The sequence below is a fragment of the Oncorhynchus masou genome, unplaced genomic scaffold (genome assembly GCF_036934945.1).
Source record: "Oncorhynchus masou masou isolate Uvic2021 unplaced genomic scaffold, UVic_Omas_1.1 unplaced_scaffold_972, whole genome shotgun sequence".
NCBI classification, from domain to species: Eukaryota; Metazoa; Chordata; class Actinopteri; order Salmoniformes; family Salmonidae; genus Oncorhynchus; species Oncorhynchus masou.
Genome location: NW_027016228.1, coordinates 59685 through 77407, shown reverse-complemented (window position 1 = coordinate 77407; position 17723 = coordinate 59685). Strand labels below are relative to the sequence as shown.

The 17723-nt window shown below is 43.6% G+C and overlaps 2 protein-coding genes across 2 annotated transcripts in view; one reads left to right on the top strand and one right to left on the bottom strand.

Annotated features, from left to right (window-relative positions):
- LOC135538483 (zinc finger protein ZFP2-like) overlaps positions 1–17723 on the top strand; it is a 120846-nt gene that overhangs the window by 60564 nt on the left and 42559 nt on the right. The window lies entirely within an intron of this gene.
- LOC135538475 (gastrula zinc finger protein XlCGF7.1-like) lies at positions 1822–9781 on the bottom strand. The gene is made up of 3 exons (XM_064964363.1): positions 9769–9781; positions 9269–9446; positions 1822–2606 (listed from the first exon to the last, which is right to left on the bottom strand). Exons 1-3 carry the CDS (start codon positions 9769–9771, stop codon positions 1822–1824), a joined length of 966 nt encoding a protein of 321 aa, XP_064820435.1. The 5' UTR covers positions 9772–9781.

Below are 17723 nucleotides of genomic sequence, written 5' to 3'. Positions count from 1 at the left end.
GCTATATAGAGTGGTACCATTACAGAGTCAATGTGGAGGCTTTATACAGGAGGTACCAGTACAGAGTCAATGTGGAGGCTATAAACAGGAGGTACCAGTACAGAGTCAATGTGGAGGCTGTATACAGGGGGTACCAGTACAGAGTCAATGTGGAGGCTTTATACAGGAGGTACCAGTACAGCGTCAATGTGGAGGCTATATCGAGTCGTTCCATTACAGAGTCAATGTGGAGGCTTTATACAGAGGTACCAGTAAAGAGTCAATGTGGAGGCTTTATACAGGGGGTACCAGTACAGAGTCAATGTTGACGCTATAAACGGGGTACCAGTACAGAGTCAATGTGGAGGCTTTATACAGGGGGTACCAGTAAAGAGTCAATGTGGAGGCTTTATACAGGGGGTACCAGTACAGAGTCAATGTTGACGCTATAAACGGGGTACCAGTACAGAGTCAATGTGGAGGCTTTATACAGGGGGTACCAGTACAGAGTCAATGTTGACGCTATAAACGGGGTACCAGTACAGAGTCAATGTGGAGGCTATATACAGGGGGTACCAGTACAGAGTCAATGTGGAGGCTATATAGAGTGGTACCAGTACAGAGTTAATGTGGACCCTATAAACAGGAGGTACCAGTACAGAGTCAATGTGGAGGCTATATACAGGAGGTACCAGTACAGAGTCAATGTGGAGGCTATATACAGGAGGTACCAGTACAGAGTCAATGTGGAGGCTATATACAGGGGGTACCAGTACAGAGTCAATGTGGAGGCTATATACAGGAGGTACCAGTACAGAGTCAATGTGGAGGCTTTATACAGGGGGTACCAGTACAGAGTCAATGTTGATGCTATAAACGGGGTACCAGTACAGAGTTAATGTGGAGGCTATATACAGGGGTACCTGTACAGAGTCAATGTGGAGGCTATATACCAGTACCAGTACAGTCAATGTGGAGGCTATATACAGGGGGTACCAGTACAGAGTCAATGTGGAGGCTATATACAGGGGTACCAGTACAGAGTCAATGTGGAGGCTATATACAGGAGGTACCAGTACAGAGTCAATGTGGAGGCTATATACAGGAGGTACCAGTACAGAGTCAATGTGGAGGCTATATACAGGAGGGTACCAGTACAGAGTCAATGTGGAGGCTATATACAGGAGGTACCAGTACAGTCAATGTGGAGGCTATATACAGGAGGGACCAGTACAGAGTCAATGTGGAGTACAGTGTCTATATATAGGAGGTACCAGTACAGAGTCAATGTGGAGGCTATATACAGGAGGGAGGTACCAGTACAGAGTCAATGTGGAGGCTATATACAGGAGGTACCAGTACAGTGTCAATGTGGAGGCTATATCTTTATAGTTTCCTGTTCCTGGGAGGGACAGGTGGACCAGTACAGAGTCAATGTGGAGGTTATATACAGGGGGTACATACAGTACAGAGTCAATGTGGAACATTTTCTATATATGCAAATGTCAGGAGGTACCAGATCACTTGAGTCAATGTGGAGGCTATGTACAGGGGGATAAACCAGTACAGAGTCAATGTGGACAGTTATAAAAGAAGTCAACCAGATCAGAGTCAATGTGACAGAGTTATACTCACTTCATGTTTTCTAATACAAACAAACAAATATATGTTTGATATACCCTGTACCATTTAATTTAATCTGGTAAAGACAGGTAAACACATTGTCAGTCAACAATATAAGACAAAGCACTGTGTATTTCTCTGATGAATTTTAAGTCAATGAGATGTGAAATATTAATATACAAGTAATTATTCTCTCCTGTGTGGATTCTCTCATGACATTTAAGTGACTGTGATGAGTAATATGTTTTCCCACAGTTTCTGTGACATTTTGAGGGACTTTATTCCCACAGTCTGCAGTCTCATCTGTTCCTTCAGGCTTCCAGAAATGGGCAAACGCTTTGCACCCTGGGAGCAGTGATAAGGCTTCTCCCCTGTGTGTATTCTCTCATGTTGTTTCAGATGACAAGGCCGTTTGAAACTCTTTCCACACTTGGAGCAGTGGTACGGCTTCTCTCCTGTGTGTATTCTCTCATGTCGCTTCAAAAGCCCTGACTGGTTGAAACACTTTCCACACTGGGAGCAGTGGTATGGTTTCTCCCCTGTGTGTATTATCTCATGTCGTTTCAGGTTCCTTAAAACGTTAAAACTATTTCCACATTGGGAGCAGTGGTAAGGTTTCTCCCCTGTGTGTATTATCTCATGTCGTTTCAGGGTCATTAAAACGTTAAAATTCTTTCCACATTGGGAGCAGTGGTAAGGCTTCTCCCCTGTGTGTATTCTCTCATGTCGCTTCAGCTGCCCTGACTGGTTGAAACACTTTCCACACCTGGAGCAGTGGTATGGTTTCTCCTCTGTGTGTATTCTCTCATGTTGTTTCAGGTTCCCTAATTTGTTAAAATTCTTTCCACATTGGGAGCAGTGGTAAGGCTTCTCCCCTGTGTGTATTTTCTCGTGTCGTTTCAGGGCCCATAACCTGTTCCAACCCTTTCTACAGTGGGAGCACTGTTGTCGTCTTGCTGGTTTGGACGTCCCTGGCTCTGGATCCTCTGTGTCTGGTCTTTCTCCTGCCAAATATACTGTGTTATTTTTAAATAGAGACCCGAATGAAAACTCCACATGATCAAACAACCTTGCTACGAGGGTAAATCCTAAATCAGATCTCTCAACCTGAGGCCGGTTTTAACAATCTTAGTGTGATTTTAAAACCAATGTAGAGCTTCCTAGTAATTATTGCTATGTTTACATTACTTAACAGCAATCCTTGGGAGAGTTGTGGTGGATATTATAAAATAATGATCTGCTGGAGTCCAAGTCAAACCAAGATTCTTTATTTCTGAGCTCAGAGAGAATAACAGAGTTACACAGTGCAGTGTAGACAGTCTGAATTCCTGAAGCATTGAGTGATTAGCACATATCTTTATAGTTTCCTGTTCCTGGGAGGGACTTTATTCATGGAATGACACACCCAGATAAACACAAACATAGAGTTTAAAAAAGGACCATTTAGACAAGGAACCTGATCTACTTTATATTAAAACTGACAGCCTCCATATTCAATTCATGTCTTCTAATGAGTATACTTTGTACCATTCAATTTGATATGGTATAAACAAGTAAACACATTCTCATTCAACAATATAAGACATTGATAGAACTGGGCATGTTCTCTGATGAATTGTAAGTTAATGTTATGTGAAATATAAATGAACACACTAGGATAAGTAATTACATGCCTTTTAAGTGACTGGGATGAGTAATATGTCTTCCCACAGTCTGAGCATGTGTAAGGCTTCTCCCCTGTGTGTATTCGCTCATGAGCTTTCAGGCTTCCTAAGTGGCTATATCCATTTCCACACTGGATGCAGTGGTAAGGCTTCTCTCCTGTGTGCAGTCTCATGTGTTCATTCAGGTTTCCTAAGTGGCTAAATCTCTTTACACACTGGGAGCATTTGTAAGGCTTCTCACCTGTGTGGATTCGCTCATGCACTTTCAGGTGTCCTAATTCGCAACAACTATTTCCACACTGGGCGCAATGGTATGGCTTCTCCCCGGTGTGTATTCGCTCATGAGATTGCTGGTTCCCTAACAAGATAAAATGCTTTCCACACTGGGCGCAATGGAAAGGCTTCTCCCCTGTATGCATTCTCTCGTTTCTTTTCAGATTTCCTAAAAGGTTAAAACTCGTTCCACACAGGGTGCAATGGAAAGGCTTCGCTTCGGTGTGTATCCTCTCATGTCTTTTCAGGCTTCCTAACTTGGTAAACCTAGTTCCACAATGGTAGCAGTGGTAAGGCTTCTCCCCTGAGTGTATTCTCTCATGAGCTTTCAGGCTTCCTAACTTGGTAAAACTCTTTCCAATCTGGGAGCAGAGGTGTTGACTTGGTGGTTTCTCTTATTCCCCCGAGTTTGGTTTTTCTCCTGCCAAAGGCAGTGTTTATTTAAAGAGAGCCCTGAATGAAACCACATGATAAAACCACCTTGCAATGAGGTTTAATCCAAATCAGATCCCTCAATAACCGGAAGCCATTTTTCAAACATTTCATAATTTAAAACAATCTTGGTGTGATTTTAAAGCAGATTATTATGTTGTAGAGCTTCCTAGTAATTTGTTTAGTTTACATTACTTACTCATTCTGTTTTAGAAGTCAGAAAACAAAAAACTAGACAGTTCTAGGACACTGAAGACACAGAAGTCGCTGGATTCCTATTGAGCAGGTGGATCTTAATATATAACCCTCATAGCTGTATGATACAGAATTTGACCTACACACTTCCTTAAACCTAAAATAAGTAGAGAAGTAATTTGGTGTGGAAGTCCAAAATATGTTTTACATTGGAGACAGACACAAAGCACATCAGTAACATCTCCCTGTTGTCTCAAGGGTTCGACACATTGCTGTTCACAAATCTTTAACATTTTGACTAATCACTAATGTCATGATATTTCGGGTAAAGTAAAAAGAATGAAATATTTGGGGCAGATTAAAATATATATTATTATAAACAACTTTTTGTTGGCATTATTATAAACAAAGTAGTGGTTAGGCAGGTTTTTGTTAGGTAAGTAGTGGTTAGGCAGGTAAGATAGGAGAGGTTAGTTAAGTAGTGGTTAGGCAGGTAAGATAGGAGAGGTTAGGTAAGTAGTGGTTAGGCAGGTAAGATAGGCAGGTAAGATAGGAGAGGAGAGGTTAGGTAAGTAGTGGTTAGGCAGGTAAGATAGGAGAGGTTAGGTAAGTAGTGGTTAGGCAGGTAAGATAGGAGAGGTTAGGTAAGTAGTGATAGTTAGGCAGGTAAGATAGGAGAGGTTAGGTAAGTAGTGGTTAGGCAGGTAAGATAGGAGAGATAGTTAGGTAAGTAGTGGTTAGGCAGGTAAGATAGGAGAGGTTAGGTAAGTTAGTGGTTAGGCAGGTAAGATAGGAGAGGTTTGAAATAGGTAAGTAGTGGATAGGTTAAGTAGTGGTTAGGCAGGTAAGATAGGAGAGGTTAGGTAAGTAGTGGTTAGGCAGGTAAGATAGGAGAGGGGGTTAGGCATTGATACTTAATTTCTTTGCTTTGGTTCCATCCAGCCCCTTTCCCCCATATTATGTGTGAAGGAATAAATTCCTAGTAAATGGTCAATTCTCTGCCTTTTGTCATCCTTACTCACAGCTACAGTCCCAGACCTCTTTCGCTTCACGTTGCGTTGTAGCAGGGTGTTGCGTTTCCTCCTCATAGAGGCGTAACAGTGATGTTAACGGACCTAAACCAGGGAATTTTTACTAAGATTAAATGTCAGGAATAAGATTAAATGTCAGGAATTGTGAAAAACTGAGTTTAAATGTATTTGGCTAAGTTGTATGTAAACTTCTGACCTCCACTGTATATAGTACCAGTCAAAAGTTGGACATACCTCCTCATTCAAGGGTTTTTCTTTTTTTTGGACTATTTCCCACATTGTAGAATAATGGTGAAGACATCAAAACTATGAAGTAACACATACAGAATCATGTAGAAACCAAAAAGTGTTAAGCAAATCAAAGTATATTTTATATTTGAGATTATTCAAAGTAGCCACCCTTTGCCTTGAGCTTTGCATGCTCTTGGCATTCTCTCAACCAGCTTCACCTGAAATGCTTTTTCTAACAGTCTTGAAGGAGTTCCTACATATGTTAAGCACTGGTTGCTTTCCTTCACTCTGCGGTCCAACTCATCCCAAACCATCTCAAATGGGTTAAGGTTGGGTGATTGTGGAGGCCAAGACATCTGATGCAGCATTCGATCACTCTCGTTGGTCAAATTGCCCTTACACAGCCTGGAGGTGTGTTTTGGGTCATTGTCCCATTGAAAAACAAATGATAGTCCCACTAAGCCAAAACCAGACAGGGTGGTGTATCGCTGTAGTAGCCAACCTGGTTAAGTGTACAATGAATTCTAAAAATCATTGACAGTGTCACCAGCAAAGCACCCCCACACCTCCTCCTCCATGCTTCACGGTGGGAACCACGCATGCAGAGATCATTCTACTCTGCGTCTCACAAAGACATGGCGGTTGGAACCCAAAAATCGCAAATTTGGACTCATCAGACCCAAGGACAGATATCCACCGGTCTAATGTCCATTGCTCGAGTTTCTTGGCCCAAGCAAGTCTTCTTATTATTGGTGTCCTTTAGTAGTGGTTTCTTTGCAGCAATTTGACCATGAAGGCCTGATTCATGCAGTCTCCTCTGAACAGAATTGTTGTTGAGAAAGTGTCTGTTCCTTGAACTCTATGAAGCATTTATTTGGGCTGCAATTTCTGAGGCTGGTAACTCTGGTAACAAAATGATCCTTCGCAGCAGAGGTAACTCTGGGTCTTCCTTTCCTGTGGAGGTCCTCATGAGAGCCAGTTTCATCATAGCGCCTGATTGTTTTTGCGACTGTACTTGAAGAAACTTTCGAAGTCACTAATTTTCCTGATTGACCTTCATGTCTTAAAAGTAATGATGGACTGTCGTTTCTCTTTGCTTATTTGAGCTGTTCTTGCCATAATATGGACTTGGTCTTCTATACACCACCCTACCTTGTCACAACACAACTGATTGGCTCAAACGCATTAAGAAGGAAAGAAATTCCACAAATTACCAAGGCACATCTGTTAATTGAAATGCATTCCAGGTGACTTCCTCATGAAGCTCGTTGAGAGAAGGCCAAGAGTGTGCAAGGCAAAGGGTGGCTACTTTGAATAATTTGTTTAACACTTTTGGTTACTGTATGATTCCATAAGTGTTATTTCATAGTTTTGGATGTCTTCACTACTATTCTACAATTTATAAAATAGTAAAAACGAAGAAAAACCCTTGAATGAGTAGTTGTGTCCTAACTTTTGACTGGTACTGTATATGGACGATTCCATGGGAAAGTCAACCTGAACATGTGTAACGGAGGTGAGAACGTGCCGTAAACTCACTCCACAGGTTGAAACGTGACAGATGGAGCTGTCCAACTGGTACCTTTTCTATAGCTCCATCGGTTCATTGTCAAGGAGAGAGGTCACATGTGTTGAGAAGCAGAGGATCACTAGTTTGAGTCCAGTATGGGGACAGAGGAGGAAGCTAAACTGTAAGCAGCACACTGATGTCAGAAAAATTAGTAATTTCCAAATTTTCTTTAAATGAAGCCATGTTCTTTAAGGTCTATATAGTATATATATTAAACCATGTTCTTTAAGGTCTATATAGTATATATATTAAACCATGTTCTTTAAGGTCTATATAGTATATATATTAAACCATGTTCTTTAAGGTCTATATAGTATATATATTAAACCATGTTCTTTAAGGTCTATATAGTATATATATTAAACCCATGTTCTTTAAGGTCTATATAGTATATATATTAAACCATGTTCTTTAAGGTCTATATAGTATATATGTTCTTTATTAAACCATGTTCTTTAAGGTCTATATAGTATATATATTAAACCATGTTCTTTAAGGTCTATATAGTATATATATTAAACCATGTTCTTTAAGGTCTATATGTTGGAGTTCAGGCTTCATTTCACCTGTTAAAATAGGAAATTGAATACATTTGATCCATTACAGAGACGAAGAACAAGTCTCACAAAAATTGCTTTTCATTTAATCATATTTCATAGCTTTTAGAAAAGAGCTTGTTTTACGGCGCTTGTTTTATTGCAATTTTTTAACAAGTCCTGTAGATCAGATGTTAATGAAGCAATACAGACCACATTGAAGTGTCTGGAGTTTAGTTTGCCTGTTCTACAGTCTGGTAAAGATACGGGGGTTGACTGTAACATCCATCATGATTTTAAGGAAATGGGGCAGGCAATGTAACATCCATCATGATTTTAAGGAAATGGGACAGGCAATGTAACATCCATCATGATTTTAAGGAAATGGGACAGGCAATGTAACATCCATCATGATTTTAAGGAAATGGGACAGGCAATGTGACATCCATCATGATTTTAAGGAAATGGGACAGGCAATGTGACATCCATCATGATTTTAAGGAAATGGGACAGGCAATGTAACATCCATCATGATTTTAAGGAAATGGGACAGGCGTGGTAACATCCATCATGATTTTAAGGAAATGGGACAGGCGTGGTAACATCCATCATGATTTTAAGGAAATGGGACAGGCGTGGTAACATCCATCATGATTTTAAGGAAATGGGACAGGCAATGTAACATCCATCATGATTTTAAGGAAATGGGACAGGCAATGTGACATCCATCATGATTTTAAGGAAATGGGACAGGCGTGGTAACATCCATCATGATTTTAAGGAAATGGGACAGGCGTGGTAACATCCATCATGATTTTAAGGAAATGGGACAGGCGTGATAACATCCATCATGATTTTAAGGAAATGGGACAGGCGTGGTAACATCCATCATGATTTTAAGGAAATGGGACAGGCAATGTAACATCCATCATGATTTTAAGGAAATGGGACAGGCAATGTAACATCCATCATGATTTTAAGGAAATGGGACAGGCAATGTAACATCCATCATGATTTTAAGGAAATGGGACAGGCAATGTGACATCCATCATGATTTTAAGGAAATGGGACAGGCAATGTAACATCCATCATGATTTTAAGGAAATATTTTTGCAGTCTATCTTCATGTCAACTGATGGGTTTTGACCTATAAACTTCAAACATCCTTAATGATGTCACGGCGGGAGAGAGAGAGAGAGAGAGAAGGTGCCGGACGTATAAATACTGTCAGAACATGTTATTGACATCAGGGATCATATGGAAAGGAGGGGTGGGGTCACAGACCGGTACGAGTCAACAGGACAGCTCTGAGTTAGGGAGGATTAAGGAATTCGAGGATGAGGTCAGATGAAGTGAGAAAGAACAGTCATCACTACAGTTCTGCCGAGCAACAGAGAGGTATTGGTCTGACCATATGTGAGGAGGAGACTCAGCCTTGGAAGTGTTAAATGCCAGCGCTGGTGTGAATAGGTTGCTTGTCTCATGCAGCTGTAAGACCCAATGGGTGATTTAAACTTGGTTTAAGCTTTACTAACCGTCCCTGAGTTTATTTACTCTGTTTGTTTATTTAGAACCTAACACAACTAACAGAACTCTGTCTACTGTGGTGGAAATATACCTGGTAACAGATACCAGTCCATCTTCCTGTCAACTAACAGACCTCTGCTGGTTGTCCTGGTAACATACTAGATGGCAGATCTATTTAATTTGTTCAAACTAAACTACAGCACTTACTTTGGTGTGTCAAATCTGATCCTTTCTTCTCTTCTCCTCCTCTCACAGTTCCACTCAGCCCCGTTGTTTTCCTGTAGTCCACCAGCAGCACAGACAACCTCTTCATACCCAGCAGTAACGTGCTACCGGGAGAGGCACGACACGGGGACTCCGGGAGGGAGGAAGGGCTAGCGTTGTCCTGGTAACCATAAAGAGGGGACACAGACACATATCATTATGGATGCTGATGTCACTGTTGTCATGAATGCTTTACAGAAACCCATCCCAGACCCAGAGAGAGCAAGCTGTATGCTAGACCAGACCAAGCTGTATGCTAGACCAGACCAAGCTGTATGCTAGACCAGACCAAGCTGTATGCTAGACCAGACCAAGCTGTATGCTAGACCAGACCAAGCTGTATGCTAGACCAGTGTATGCTAGACCAGACCAAGCTGTATGCTAGACCAGACCAAGCTGTATGCTAGACTGTGTCTGGAGAGAGACCAAGCTGTATGCTGTACCATCTGGTGTTCTGTTCTGTCTGCCTCGTCAGCATCAGGATGTTGTTGAGGCTCCCCAGAGGATCCACAATAGTCATGTCTCTCTCCTGTTTGAACGAGAACATCAAACAGATGGTGAACTTATTACCATCATCAATTATTACTGTCTATTACAGTCATAGGGTCTTATAAGTGGCATTAATATCTCTAAATTAATTGGATGCCTTTTGTGTCCCTTTGATATTTTAAGTATAAATTATGCTCCATTATTACATTTTGAAAGCCTGTTATATATAATTAAATCTCATTTAACAGTCCCAAAAATATATGTAGCAATGGCAGATTGACCCTTTAACAATTTATATAGTACTGAACATCACATTGAAGTGAATAACTAAAGTAGAATGCCCCTTAAAAACAACACATTAGTTCAACAACTGCAGAGTTTGTGCCCCTGTTTTTAAGACAGTACTCACTGGTGTTAATCTGATATTTTGTCTTCTCCTCTTTCACTCCCAAAACCTCTTCCTCCTTCACCTTTACTGAGATAGAACCTTTTAGAGAGGAAGAGGATGCTTTCTCTTCTTTCCCTATAACAGCCTCTTCTTCCTCCTCTTCCATTCTGAAAGGTTCTTTCTCTCCTTTCACTGTAATATCCTCCTCCTCTTCGTCTTTCACGACAATGTAAAGCGCCAGAGCATCTTTCTCTCCTTCCACTGTAATATCCTCCTCTTCGTCTTTCACGACAATGTTCAGCGCCAGAGCTTCTTTCTCCGTACAGCAGACATCATCTTCTTCAGCAGGGGATGAGTAGTTTAATGAGCTCATGGTCAGGGATGTTAGCTAGCTAGTTAGCAAGCTAGTTAGCATTAGCCTAGTGCTAGGCTCAGAATCAATCTTTAACACATTTGCAACTTGAACAAGCAAATTAGGTTAAAGTTAACGTCAACTGAAATGTGTTTTATACACTGCGATTAGCTAATGTACATTAACATGTCCTAAAACGTCAATGTTTCAGTTTTACCTTGTCCAGCAAGCTATCGAGGTGGTTGAAATAGTATCCGTGTTGTTGTTCCCGAAGAAGCGTCCCGTCCAGTCCATTATACGTCACACAAGAAGCATCACCTGAAAGACGCCATCTGCTGACTGGAGTGGGTAACGCAGTTTGGAAACAATAGTCACGACACGTTGTATTGGAAAGAACGTCATAATTATTTAACAATGAGCTGAAATATTTTCTCTTACGTCTTACAACTAATACATTCCTGTACACAGACGTAGAAGCGTAATATGAATATGTAGATCATAATATTTCCATGAAAGCTAGTGCTAAAGCTACGCTACAAAGCCACAACAGGTGTAGACATTACCGTGAAATTCTTACTGACAAACCCTTAACCAACAATGTAGTTAAGAAAAATAAGAGGTAAGAAAAAAAGTTACACAATAAAAAAACTATACCGTTTCTACAGAGTCAATGTGGAGGTTATATACAGGAGGTACCAGTACAGAGTCAATGTGGAGGCTGTAAACAGGGGGTACCAGTACAGAGTCAATGTGGAGGCTATATACAGGGGGTACCAGTACAGAGTCAATGTGGAGGCTGTATACAGGAGGTACCAGTACAGAGTCAATGTGGAGGCAATGTATACAGGGTTACCAGTACAGAGTCAATGTGGAGGCTATATACAGGGGGGTACCAGTACAGAGTCAATGTGGAGGCTATATACCAGTACAGAGTCAATGTGGAGGCTGTATACAGGAGTACCAGTACAGAGTCAATGTGGAGGCTATATACAGGGGGTACCAGTACAGAGTCAATGTGGAGGCTGTATGGAGGCTATATACAGGGTTACCAGTACAGAGTCAATGTGGAGGCTGTATACAGGAGGTACCAGGAGTCAATGTGGAGGCTATATACAGTACCAGTACAGAGTCAATGTGGAGGCTGTATACAGGGGTACCAGTACAGAGTCAATGTGGAGGCTGTATACAGGAGGTACCAGTACAGAGTCAATGTGGAGGCTATATACAGGGGTACCAGTACAGAGTCAATGTGAGGTCTATATACAGGAGGTACCAGTGAGTCAATGTGGAGGCTATATACAGGGGTACCAGTACAGAGTCAATGTGGAGGCTATATACAGGGTTACCAGTACAGAGTCAATGTGGAGGCTATATACAGGGTTACCAGTACAGAGTCAATGTGGAGGCTATATACAGGGGTACCAGTACAGAGTCAATGTGGAGGATATATACAGGGGTACCAGTACAGAGTCATACAGGGGTACCATGTGGGAGGCTATATACAGGGGTACCAGTACAGAGTCAATGTGGAGGCTGTAACAGGAGGTACCAGTACAGAGTCAATGTGGAGGCTATATACAGGGGTACCAGTACAGAGTCAATGTGGAGGCTGTATACAGGGGTACCAGTACAGAGTCAATGTGGAGGCTATATACAGGAGGTACCACAGACTGTAGTCAATGTGGAGGCTGTATACAGGGGGTACCAGTACAGAGTCAATGTGGAGGCTATATACAGGGGGTACCAGTACAGAGTCAATGTGGAGGCTGTATACAGGAGGTACCAGTACAGAGTCAATGTGGAGGCTTTATACAGGGGGTACCAGTACAGAGTCAATGTGGAGGCTGTATACAGGAGGTACCAGTACAGAGTCAATGTGGAGGTTATATACAGGGTTACCAGTACAGAGTCAATGTGGAGGCTATATACAGGGTTACCAGTACAGAGTCAATGTGGAGGCTATTTACAGGGGGTACCAGTACAGAGTCAATGTGGAGGCTATATACAGGGGTACCAGTACAGAGTCAATGTGGAGGCTTATATACAGGGGGTACCAGTACAGAGTCAATGTGGAGGCTGTATACAGGGGTTACCAGTACAGAGTCAATGTGGAGGCTATATACAGGGGTACCAGTACAGAGTCAATGTGGAGGCTATATACAGGGGTACCAGTACAGAGTCAATGTGGAGGCTGTATACAGGGGGTACCAGTACAGAGTCAATGTGGAGGCTATATACAGGAGGTACCTGTACAGAGTCAATGTGGAGGCTATATACAGGGGGTACCAGTACAGAGTCAATGTGGAGGCTATATACAGGCGGTACCAGTACAGAGTCAATGTGGAGGCTATATACAGGGGTACCAGTACAGAGTCAATGTGGAGGCTATATACAGGGGGTACCAGTACAGAGTCAATGTGGAGGCTATATACAGGGGGTACCAGTACAGAGTCAATGTGGAGGCTATATACAGGGGTACCAGTACAGAGTCAATGTGGAGGCTATATACAGGGGGTACCAGTACAGAGTCAATGTGGAGGCTGTATACAGGGGGTACCAGTACAGAGTCAATGTGGAGGCTATATACAGGAGGTACCGGTACAGAGTCAATGTGGAGGCTGTAACAAGGGGGTACCGGTACAGAGTCAATGTGGAGACTATATACAGGGGGTACCAGTGCAGAGTCAATGTGGAGGCTATATACAGGGGTACCAGTACAGAGTCAATGTGGAGGCTATATACAGGGGGTACCAGTACAGAGTCAATGTGGAGGCTATATACAGGGGTACCAGTACAGAGTCAATGTGGAGGCTCAATGTAGGCTATACAGGGGTACCAGTACAGAGTCAATGTGGAGGCTATATACAGGGGGTACCAGTACAGAGTCAATGTGGAGGCTGTATACAGGGGTACCAGTACAGAGTCAATGTGGAGGCTATATACAGGAGGTACCAGTACAGAGTCAATGTGGAGGCTGTATACAGGGGGTACCAGTACAGAGTCAATGTGGAGGCTATATACAGGGGGTACCAGTACAGAGTCAATGTGGAGGCTGTATACAGGAGGTACCAGTACAGAGTCAATGTGGAGGCTGTGGAGGCTATACAGGGGTACCAGTACAGAGTCAATGTGGAGGCTGTATACAGGGGTACCAGTACAGAGTCACTGTGGAGGTTATATACAGGGGGTACCAGTACAGAGTCAATGTGGAGGCTGTATACAGGGGTACCAGTACAGAGTCAATGTGGAGGCTATATGTGGACAGGGGGTACCAGTACAGAGTCAATGTGGAGGCTGTATACAGGGGTACCAGTACAGAGTCAATGTGGAGGCTATATACAGGGGGTACCAGTACAGAGTCAATGTGGAGGCTGTATACAAGGTTACCAGTACAGAGTCAATGTGGAGGCTATATACAGGGGGTACCAGTACAGAGTCAATGTGGAGGCTGTATACAGGGGGTACCAGTACAGAGTCAATGTGGAGGCTATATACAGGGGGTACCAGTACAGAGTCAATGTGGAGGCTATATACAGGGGTACCAGTACAGAGTCAATGTGGAGGCTATATACAGGGGGAACCAGTACAGTCAATGTGGAGGCTATATACAGGGGGTACCAGTACAGAGTCAATGTGGAGGCTGTATACAGGGGGTACCAGGTACAGAGTCAATGTGGAGGCTATATACAGGGGTACCAGTACAGAGTCAATGTGGAGGCTGGGGGTACCAGTACAGGTCAATGGTATACAGGAGGTACCAGTACAGAGTCAATGTGGAGGCTATATACAGGGGTACCAGTACAGAGTCAATGTGGAGGCTGTATACAGGGGGTACCAGTACAGAGTCAATGTGGAGGCTTAATACAGGAGGTACCAGTACAGAGTCAATGTGGAGGCTATATACAGGGGTACCAGTACAGAGTCAATGTGGAGGCTATATACAGGAGGTACCAGTACAGAGTCAATGTGGAGGCTATATACAGGGGGTACCAGTACAGAGTCAATGTGGAGGCTATATACAGGGGGTACCAGTACAGAGTCAATGTGGAGGCTGTATACAGGGGGTACCAGTACAGAGTCAATGTGGAGGCTATATACAGGGGGTACCAGTACAGAGTCAATGTGGAGGCTGTATACAGGGGGTACCAGTACAGAGTCAATGTGGAGGCTATATACAGGGGGTACCAGTACAGAGTCAATGTGGAGGCTATATACAGGGGTACCAGTACAGAGTCAATGTGGAGGCTATATACAGGGGGTACCAGTACAGAGTCAATGTGGAGGCTATATACAGGGGTTACCGGCAGAGAGTCAATGTGGAGGCTGTATACAGGGGGTACCAGTACATAGTCAATGTGGAGGCTATATACAGGGGTACCAGTACAGAGTCAATGTGGAGGCTATATACAGGGGGTACCAGTACAGAGTCAATGTGGAGGCTGTATACAGGGGGTACCAGTACAGAGTCAATGTGGAGGTTATATACAGGGGGTACCAGTACAGAGTCAATGTGGAGGCTGTATACAGGGTTACCAGTACAGAGTCAATGTGGAGGCTATTTACAGGGGGTACCAGTACAGAGTCAATGTGGAGGCTGTATACAGGGGGTACCAGTACAGAGTCAATGTGGAGGCTGTATACAGGGGGTACCGGTACAGAGTCAATGTGGAGGCTGTATACAGGGGGTACCAGTACAGAGTCAATGTGGAGGCTATATACAGGAGGTACCAGTACAGAGTCAATGTGGAGGCTATATACAGGGGTACCAGTACAGAGTCAATGTGGAGGCTTTATACAGGGGGTACCAGTACAGAGTCAATGTGGAGGCTATATACAGGGGGTACCAGTACAGAGTCAATGTGGAGGCTATATACAGGAGGTACCAGTACAGAGTCAATGTGGAGGCTATATACAGGAGGTACCAGTACAGAGTCAATGTGGAGGCTATATACAGGGGTACCAGTACAGAGTCAATGTGGAGGCTATATACAGGGGTACCAGTACAGAGTCAATGTGGAGGCTATATACAGGGGGTACCAGTACAGAGTCAATGTGGAGGCTATATACAGGGGTACCAGTACAGAGTCAATGTGGAGGCTATATACAGGGGGTACCAGTACAGAGTCAATGTGGATGCTATATACAGGGGGTACCAGTACAGAGTCAATGTGGAGGCTATATACAGGGGTACCAGTACAGAGTCAATGTGGAGGCTGTATACAGGGGTACCAGTACAGAGTCAATGTGGAGGCTATATACAGGGGTACCAGTACAGAGTCAATGTGGAGGCTGTATACAGGGGGTACCAGTACAGAGTCAATGTGGAGGCTATATACAGGAGGTACCAGTACAGAGTCAATGTGGAGGCTGTATACAGGTCAATGTGGAGGCTATATACTACCAGTACAGAGTCAATGTGGAGGCTGTATACAGGGGTACCAGTACAGAGTCAATGTGGAGGCTGTATACAGGAGGTACCAGTACAGAGTCAATGTGGAGGCTATATACAGGGGGTACCAGTACAGAGTCAATGTGGAGGCTATATACAGGGGGTACCAGTACAGAGTCAATGTGGAGGCTATATACAGGGGGTACCAGTACAGAGTCAATGTGGAGGCTGTATACAGGGGTACCAGTACAGAGTCAATGTGGAGGCTATATACAGGGGGTACCAGTACAGAGTCAATGTGGAGGCTATATACAGGGGTACCAGTACAGAGTCAATGTGGAGGCTGTATACAGGGGGTACCAGTACCAGTACAGAGTCAATGTGGAGGCTGTATACAGGGGTACCAGTACAGAGTCAATGTGGAGGCTATATACAGGAGGTACCAGTACAGAGTCAATGTGGAGGCTATATACAGGGGTACCAGTACAGAGTCAATGTGGAGGCTATATACAGGGGTACCAGTACAGAGTCAATGTGGAGGCTATATACAGGGGGTACCAGTACAGAGTCAATGTGGAGGCTATATACAGGGGTACCAGTACAGAGTCAATGTGGAGGCTATATACAGAGTCAATGGGAGGCTACCAGTACAGAGTCAATGTGGAGGCTATATACAGGGGGTACCAGTACAGAGTCAATGTGGAGGCTATATACAGGAGGTACCAGTACAGAGTCAATGTGGAGGTTATATACAGGAGGTACCAGTACAGAGTCAATGTGGAGGCTATATACAGGGGGTACCAGTACAGAGTCAATGTGGAGGCTATATACAGGGGGTACCAGTACAGAGTCAATGTGGAGGCTATATACAGGGGTACCAGTACAGAGTCAATGTGGAGGCTATATACAGGGGGTACCAGTACAGAGTCAATGTGGAGGCTATATACAGGAGGTACCGGTACAGAGTCAATGTGGAGGCTGTATACAGGGGTACAGAGTCAATGTGGAGTAATACAGTACCAGTAGAGTCAATGTGGAGGCTGTATACAGGGGGTACCAGTACAGAGTCAATGTGGAGGCTGTATACAGGAGGTACCGGTACAGAGTCAATGTGGAGGCTGTATACAGGGGGTACCAGTACAGAGTCAATGTGGAGGCTGTATACAGGGGGTACCAGTACAGAGTCAATGTGGAGGCTATATACAGGGGGTACCAGTACAGAGTCAATGTGGAGGCTGTATACAGGGGGTACCAGTACAGAGTCAATGTGGAGGCTGTATACAGGGGGTACCAGTACAGAGTCAATGTGGAGGCTATATACAGGGGGTACCAGTACAGAGTCAATGTGGAGGCTGTATACAGGGGGTACCAGTACAGAGTCAATGTGGAGGCTGGAGGCTATATACAGGGGGTACAGGGGGTACCAGTACAGAGTCAATGTGGAGGCTATATACAGGAGGTACCAGTACAGAGTCAATGTGGAGGCTATATACAGGGGTACCAGTACAGAGTCAATGTGGAGGCTATATACAGGGGTACCGGTACAGAGTCAATGTGGAGGCTATATACAGGGGTACCAGTACAGAGTCAATGTGGAGGCTTTATACAGGGGGTACCAGTACAGAGTCAATGTGGAGGCTGTATACAGGAGGTACCAGTACAGAGTCAATGTGGAGGTTATATACAGGGTTACCAGTACAGAGTCAATGTGGAGGCTATATACAGGGTTACCAGTACAGAGTCAATGTGGAGGCTATATACAGGGTTACCAGTACAGAGT

Coding starts and splice junctions, on each gene's coding strand:
- LOC135538475 (XM_064964363.1), bottom strand. Junction 2,607..9,268: donor ATCAGATTTGACACACCAAA/GTAAGTGCTGTA, acceptor TATATTTGGCAG/GAGAAAGACCAGACACAGAG.